General features: G+C 40.9%; 1 protein-coding gene across 1 annotated transcript; it reads left to right on the top strand.

Moving 5' to 3' along the window:
- The first annotated feature begins 223 nt into the window (after positions 1–223).
- On the top strand, positions 224–7,701 carry LOC102427039 (stromelysin-1). The gene is made up of 10 exons (XM_006094672.3): positions 224–406; positions 1,585–1,829; positions 1,928–2,076; positions 2,214–2,339; positions 4,011–4,175; positions 4,360–4,498; positions 5,112–5,245; positions 5,650–5,809; positions 6,943–7,046; positions 7,295–7,701. The coding sequence occupies exons 1-10, from the start codon at positions 302–304 to the stop codon at positions 7,393–7,395; spliced, it is 1,428 nt and encodes a 475-aa protein (XP_006094734.1). The 5' UTR covers positions 224–301; the 3' UTR covers positions 7,396–7,701.
- The last annotated feature ends 949 nt before the right edge of the window (positions 7,702–8,650 follow it).

Genomic DNA, 8,650 nt, shown 5'->3' with positions numbered 1-8,650 from the left:
CAGTTTTTTCTTTCGTAATACAGGAAGCATTTCCTGGAGATTAATCATTATTTTGACTTGCAAATTGGGAAAGGTTGAGAGAAATTAGTAAAGTAGCTTGTAACGTCCTACGTTAGGTTTGGGATTTTTGGAAGTGGTTCTGCTGCTCTCCGGATGACAGTGATAGTGAGTCAGGCTGCTGAGGCCGATCTAAACAAACACTGTCACCCTATAAAGGTGGGGCTCCAGAGGGAGGACCTAGAAGAGGGTAGGCAAAGAGCAAGGCACTGAGACAACCCAGATCTGAGTGCAGCCGGGAGCGATGAAGAATCTTCCTGTGCTACTGCTGCTGAGCCTGGCAGTTTGCTCAGCCCTTCCGCTGAACGGAGCTGCAAGGGACGAGGAGGACAGCATGGACCTAGTTCAGGTAACTAAGGGAGACAGCCTTCACGCTCATTCACAGGGCCAAGTGGGGAAACCACCTCTGCTTCCCATTCATAAAACGCGTGCAGGGTGGTTTGAATTACGGTGCACGGCTAGCTCATGCACAGAGAGTTATAGAGTGTTGCATGTGGGAGAGGTCTCGGTTTCACACTGTTTGGGCACCTCCTGTCATGTAGGGCGAAGCGAAGGCCAGGTGTTTTCCTAAGGTCACAGACGGCATAGCAAGGAGAGTGGAGGAGATGTATCTTGCTTTGGAATTTCTTTGGGTATTTTTTTTTAATAAGAGAAAATAACGGAATTTCATACATACAGATGTATGGGAACTCTGCATACATGAGCCAGAGACCCCACCTACAGGAGAGGCTCAGAGACAGAAATGGGATTGAGGTATATGAGACATCCTGAGCTAGGGATGAGGTAATGCACCTTGGCGGTTTCAAAGGGTCATTGCAGGATGAGGAGAGATGATTAGTAAATAATAGGTTGCCCTCACATATAGGTGGGTCCAAAAGGTTATCTGTGGTAGTATTTTATGGGCAAGCCCTCTAATTCAAATTCTTCTTGGATGTTAAGGGTGGGAGGCAGAAGTTTCTCTGTAAGTTCAGGGTGGGAGGCTAAAATTGCCTTTAGCTCAAAATAATCTGCATATCACACAGACACATTTTGGGGTGACTTGATCTGGACAGCCCCCCCCCCCCATAAGGAACCTTTAGATATTTTAATCCAATGTACAAATAACTAGATTTTTATGTTGCTAGTGTCATGTTTAGACACAGGGATTTGTCCATTTCCTTTTCTTAAGCCAAGTCCTTGTGAGACACACAAAAGAGAAAATTGAGGGAACTGGATAAATATACCTGAAATATACAATTATGTCCAAAGAAGTAAGTTTGTTTTTTCTCCTTTAAATTGATTAGATCTATATTTAAATGTTCTACTTAATTTCAATTTGGTAATAAACTAAGCTGTAGAGATTATTTAGTTAAAAAGATAAAACGGAAGTGAAGAGTCTGTAATTAAAAAATTAAACAGAATGTGACACTTATTTCAGCAAACTGGAGGAATACTCCAAATAGATGAAGTGGGCAACTGCACAAATGTCCTCCAAAAGTCTAAAAAGTCCTAAGAATGACCTAAAAACTGCACATTTTATTCCAATAGCACTACCTAGAAGACTACTACAACCTTGCAAAAGACGCAAAACAGTTTGCTAAAAGGAAGGACAGTAGCCCTGTTGTTAAGAAAATCCAAGAAATGCAGAAGTTCCTGGGGCTGAAGGTGACAGGGAAGCTGGACTCAGACACGCTGCAGGTGATGCGCAAGCCCAGGTGCGGAGTCCCTGACCTCGGAGAATTCAGGACCTTTCCCGGCATGCCAACGTGGAGGAAGACTCACCTCACCTACAGGTAACGAATGGGTCCTGAGAGGTTTCCACATAATGCTGAGATTTGATAAGGGGCTATGTCAGGAGAAAATATTATCTTCTTCAATTGTCCTCATTCAGGATTGTGAATTACACACTGGATTTGCCAAGAGATGCTGTTGATTCTGCCATTGAGAAAGCTCTGAAAGTCTGGGAGGAGGTGACTCCACTGACATTCTCCAGGATCTGTGAAGGAGAGGCTGACATAATGATCACATTTGCAGTTAGAAGTAAGAAACAAAATCAAGCAACATTAACAACAAAAACACGAAATGCATCTATTTACTTGGTGGTATTTTATTGGAAAAGTTTCCAAAGTGATTGTAGTTACCCCTCTTTCCAGTAAAAAAATTTTTTTCTCTATTAGAACATGGAGACTTTTTCGATTTTGATGGACCTGGAAAGGTTTTGGCTCATGCCTATCCACCCGGGCCAGGAATTAATGGAGATGCTCACTTTGATGATGACGAACAATGGACAAAGGATACATCAGGTTAGTTTCATGTCTCTCAGAATGATTTTTTTAATATTTGGAAAATTATTAATAACTAAGAACATTCAAGGAATGGGTTGTTTTATATTTGCTGATGGGTCAAGGACCAGCAGAATATATTTTTGTTGTAATCATTATTAACAACATTTTCAGATGTCTAAAAATGTTTATTTTCTGTCTACGTGAGAACATTATAGGAAGCATCATTAAGTATTTCTTTGATGAATGTGGTTCTTGTGTGATCTTAAACCATCAGTAAAAACAATTTCTCATTATATCACACAGCAGATATTCAAATTGTAGATTGTATCACATTGAATCTGCACTAACATGTGCCCTGGATATTGATTATATCCAACTGGGGAAATGTCCCCCAATTACTTCTTTACTCTTCCAAACAGAAATGAGAATTAAATTCCAGAAACTGAGGTTTCAGTTCAGGTTTTGCTGGTTAAAATAACATTTTACTCTCTCTAGGTTAAGAAGGGTTATTTTGGATTTATTCTGAAGGAAAGGAGCAACCCCCAAATAAAATGTTTCTCAGTTTATAACTGGACTAGTGGCCCAGTGCATGAATTCGTGCACGGTGGGGTCCAGCCGGCCAGCCCCAATCAGGGCCAATTGGGCTGGGCTGGCTGAGGGGAGGGGTTGCGGGTGGTTGGCCGGGAGACCTCATACCCTGGTCGAACTCCCGGTGGAGGGAAAATTTTGCATATTAGCCTTTTATTATATAGGATACTTTGAGGTATAGCTTCCAAAGTTTCAAATAATTGGCTAAAATAAATACTCCTGAAATTTAATTGGGATTTATAATAAAAATGCAAACAGAATCCCTGTAGAGAGTACAAATGTGAGGTTAGTTAATGCTGGAGAAAAGCCTTAGTTTGATTGAATTAGCAACTTCTTCCTTCAAAGGAACATTCCTGCAAAGTCTCAAATGAGAACTTTAAAAGTAAAGTCCACTGACTTGGCATTTCAGTCCTAATTACCCAAAGCCTTCCAATTATCAGCATTCTAATTTATTCTTATAACATGAAGACAAAAAATCTGAATACAGCAAGTGTTTGTGCGGCCAAAATCTCTTATGACAAATGCTAGACATGATTGGGCATATTATGTCTTAAATCAATTTTACAAATTCTATGACACCTATCATTATTATTTTTGGAGCCAATATGTATTAAATAATCATCATGAGGCAGAAAAATTATGCAGGCAATATTCAGATGGCAAATAATGGCAGTAAGATTGTTTAAGGATTTCAGAATTGAGATAAATAAACTGTGATTCATTTAATTTAGACTGTGACCAACAAAGGTTAATCCAGTAAGACAGTACTTAACTTTTCATTGACAAATGAAGAAAAATAAGTTTGTTCTATTCCAGAGTACAAGAAAAGGGACCTGGTTCTCATAAAGTTAACAGGCTCCTGAGAGAGGAATAGTTGGACATGGCTAGACACTTTGTCTCAAAGACTGATGTCACTAACAGGCCTTGAAAAAACAGCCTGCCATTAAGTGTGTAATCAGTCAATTGACTGATTAACCAAAACTCAAGGCATAAAAAGCCCTGTGTGCTTCCTGAAAGTAAACAAATATAATACACAGCTGACATCTGTAATGTACATGCATTTAAGACATAAGTAACTCTTATTTATGATTTCCTAAATAGGGACCAATTTATTCCTCGTTGCTGCTCATGAACTTGGCCATTCCCTGGGTCTCCAACACTCGGACAAACCTGAAGCTTTGATGTACCCAGTCTACAACTCATCCACAGACCTGGCCAGGTTCCGCCTTTCTCAAGATGATGTCACTGGCATTCAGTCCCTGTATGGTGAGTGATGCTGGGGAAATGAGGCATCCTACCTCCCCGTGATGATCGTCAGGAAAGCTTTAAAATGCTGCAGGAAGCATTTGCAGTCAGCTCAAAACCCTTTGGGAGTGTTTGGGAAGTATATGCCCTGACAGAAGCATCACATTCCTCCTAATGTTTGCATCCCCATGTCTATTCTCTGTAGGACCTCCCCCTGCTTCCCCTGATGACCCTGTGAAGCCCACAGAATCCGCAAGACCTCAGACACCGGCCAAGTGTGATCCCACTTTGTCCTTGGACGCTGTCACCACCCTGAGGGGAGAAATCCTGTTCTTTAAAGACAGGTCAGACCAGGAAATTATCTTTTCCTATCTCTTCTTTTGATGTGCAACGCTTGAAAATGAAAACGAACAGAAACTTAATAGAGACTTTTACACATTATAAACAGAAATGATTCCTCTGAACTGAAATGATTTGGGTCTGGTGCTCCAATTCCCACATTTTCCTAAAACTGTCCAGTTCATTGTTGAAGACTTACATGCATGATTTAATTTTTGTCCTCTAATTGTTCCAAATGTTATAAGTCATGGTTGCTTTTAAGTCAGATACTTACACACATATCTGCCTATCTTTTTGAAAACGTAAACGATGATATATAACATATACACTGTTTTACATGAATTGCAGGAATTTAAGGCTTATAGTCAGCCAATTAACTTGCATTGTAGGATAACTTTCTCTTCACAGAAGACAGGTACTCTGTAGTCCTATGGCAGGAGGTCCAGTGCAGTTTTCTGAAGAAAAAAGAAAAATATTTTCCCACTGGCAATATACCTGATCTCTGTCGATCACCCAGCCTAGAAGCTGAGGGAATGGGAGCAGATGGGTTGGGCAGGAAAATATGCTAAAGATAGAAGACTGTTTTTCAATTTTCACTTCTTTTTACATGTATTCCAGGCACTTTTGGCGCAAATCCCTAAGGACTCTTGAACCTGGATTTTATTTGATCTCTTCGTTTTGGCCATCTCTTCCTTCAGGAATGGATGCTGCATATGAAGTGACTAGCAGGGATATTGTTTTCATTTTTAAAGGTGATTATTATATAATAATTTTTTAACCTGTTGAAACAAACCCTCTCACAGGAAAACTGAATAGGCCTTTAATTTTTTCTATTGTGACAAATTCTGTCTACTTTATTACTCCAGCTAATGATGAAATGACAGAGACTGGTATTGCTTTAATTATATATTTTACAGAAGATAAAAATGAGCACAGTAATATAAATTGCTCAGTTGTATAGTCCCTCATTCAATCTGTGCTCATTCATTCAATGGACAATTTTTTTGTTAAATGTCCACTTTGAGCTGGTGATTAAATCTAAAATTCTGGCTTCCTCTTTACTATAAAATCAAAGGTGCTGAAACATATTTCTAAAGCCCAAAGGTTTTAACTGTTATAAACTCCATGTGATTCTGAATTATTATTTTTTAAACAGGAAAGCAGTTCTGGGCCATCCGAGGAAATGAGGTACAAGCAGGTTACCCTAGAGGCATCCACATCCTGGGTTTTCCGCCAAGTGTAAAAAAAATAGATGCAGCCATTTTTGATAAACAAAAGAAGAAAACATACTTCTTTGTAGAGGACAAATACTGGAGGTAATATGCGATCAGAATGACTGTGTATGGAGCCTAATCAGGGACATATTTTTCTCTCTAGGGAAATCCCCTGCCTCACGCAGCTCTGCTTCCCTCTCAGTAGGAAGAATGGGGCCTTAGACAAGTGTGGGGAGGTGCTTACTTTAAAAAGCAGTGTCTGGTAACAGGCGTTTCATGAGCTCTTCTGTTTTGAGTCCCATGGACAATAGGAGGGAGCTTCCCTTTGTGCCGTTGCCCAAACCGCCAGAAGTGCCCTCTTCTCTCCTGTACCTGTACCTGCACCTGCCCCACCCCCACCCGTCCTCAAGTCCTGGCTCAAGTCCCACCACCTCTATGAAGGTTTCCCTCCTGGACTCCAAACCAAACTGGGCTTTTCTTCTTTGAAAGAAGCCCTGAGAATCCAGGCCATTGTCCCAAAGATCTAGTCATTGTCTTGTTGGGTGTTTGTCTTGTCTTACCAACTTTACTATATGATTCTCAACGGTTTCCTTTAACCTCACCCACTAATTGCCTCTGGCTGTTTCAGAGGACAATGAGCAGAGGCAGTCTAGGTTCATGCATAGAACCCAAGACTCATAGAGAGGCTGATTCCTAGACATCTGCCCAGACTCTGAGACATCTGAGCAGACGAACCCGGGTCTACCCAATAAGTCCCAAATGCGTTTCCTGTGCTTTGTTTCTTGTTCTAATCCCATTTTCTAAGAGACTGACATAGAAAACCCTGGTGTGCAGGGTGGGGAGGGCATAGATGAGCCAGGTATGATGGGGAACTTGAAATTTGTATGTAGATGAATGATTCCACTCACTTTATGTATCTGTTCATACCTTCATGTCCTTGTGATAGAAAAATGATTAAGGTTCTTTCTGCCCAGGCTTAAGAAATATAATAATGAACAGCATTTTCTGGATGTTGCTTCTGCTCTGGGGGAAGAGAATTAAAAAAAAATTTTTTTTAAGAGCTAAGTTTACAGTACCACTAAAGTCACATATTTCTGCCGTGTTAAACATGTTTATCATTTACTTGCAGTACTTGGAAAGTTTACTAGAATTTCACATTAAACTTAACATGGTTTAAGAATTTTGGTAACGTGGCCTCTATGCAATGCTGAGCTGCATTCTTTTATTTGGTGCAGATTTGATGAGAAGAAACAGTCAATGGATCCGGGCTTTCCCAGGCAAATAGTGGAAGACTTTCCAGGGGTTGGCCCAAAGGTTGATGCTGTTTTTGAAGCATTTGGTAAGTGATACTTATCTTGTTGGCAATGAGGCCCTTGAAACATTTGATAGCATCAAAGGACTGTTGCAGAAATAAAAGGGGGCGGGGAGGGAACACCACATGTAAAATGCTTAATACATAGTCCCTGGTGCATAGTAAATTCTAAAACACTTTGCACTCCTACTTATCTATTATTCCGAGGTTTTGTATGTTGCCAAGTTTGTTTATTTGAAAAAACATCCCACTATTTCCCTTGTCTGTATTTGCAGGGTTTTTCTATTTCTTCAGTGGATCGTCACAGTTGGAGTTTGACCCAAATGCAAAGAAAGTGACACGTATCTTGAAGAGTAACAGCTGGTTTCATTGTTAGGAGAGGTGCGTAGGAAGGCACGAGAGGGGCATTTTAAAGGAAGCTGGTAATTCTTCTTCAGAGTCTTTGTGAATTGAAAATGGTGCATTTTCTCCTGCATGCGCAGTGACTGAGAATGTCAGTGCGAACCGTGTGTCTCCCCAGCCAGCTTCACAAGTATCACAGGGCATTCAACCAGCTGCTGAGCTTGCACTTTGGTCACGTGGAGTAACCTCTGCAGGACACGGGGGAACACTCCTGTGCAACACACCAGGGATTGTATATAGATTATTCGCTTGTTATTTAATAAAGAGGATTTTTCAGTTATTTTGCTTTCTTGTTTTGTTTACTGTTTGTTTCAAGAAAAAATGTTCTCAGATCCAAAGACAGAGAAACAGCGATCAGACTATCAATCCCCAGAGGGAAAGTAGGGGAGGTTGGGGGTAAGGGGAAGAGATCAACCAAAGGACTTGTATGCATGCATATAAGCCAAACCAATGGACACGGACAACAGGGGGATGAGAGCATGAGTGGGGGGTGGGGGTGGAGGTTGGGGGTTAATGGGGGGATGAGGACACATTTGTAATACCTTAACCAATAAATAAATTTTAAAAAAAAGAAAGAAAAAATGTTCTCACAGTCTCAGGTACACTGTGGACTGAGCAGTAGGCAGCTTGGGACACCCGGGGACACCCGGCCACTGGTGGTAGAGAAGGGGTCTCCATGGCTGTGGCCTTACAATGGGCTCATCCAGAACTGAGGTGCCGTCCCCAGAGGGGCCTACCACCCGGATATCATGTGTTCCTGATATGCCCCAGGAGAAAGATCTAAGGCCGTCGCAACCTTGTAGGACAGGGCCTGGGGAAAATTGAGAAGCAGAATCTTATAATTATAGCAAATCACCTACTTCACACACTTCATTTTTCAGGTGGAAAAATTAAACCTGTTCTTCATCGTTTCCTTTTACCTATATGTGCCCTCAGTGGTGTCCCTTCCCTGCCGTGGCAAACATATTTGCTCATATCCACCCTATTTGCACATGAAACTATTCTCTTGTACTCATTTTATATCTGTCCTGTTAGAAATCTATGGGCAAATGTTTACCTTAAGACAGATTTATGCCTTAAGTACTAAGTCTAGAATATCATTTGCTACCAAGTAGAAGTTCATCCATTCTTTTTAAGATATATATCTATATATATTATTGGTTTTTTACAGAGAGGAAGGGAGAGCGATAGAAAGTTAGAAACATCGATGAGAGAGAAGCATCGACCAG

The sequence above is a fragment of the Myotis lucifugus genome, unplaced genomic scaffold (genome assembly GCF_000147115.1).
Source record: "Myotis lucifugus unplaced genomic scaffold, Myoluc2.0 scaffold_139, whole genome shotgun sequence".
Taxonomy (NCBI): Eukaryota; Metazoa; Chordata; class Mammalia; order Chiroptera; family Vespertilionidae; genus Myotis; species Myotis lucifugus.
This window is presented reverse-complemented; position numbering and strand designations above follow the sequence as displayed.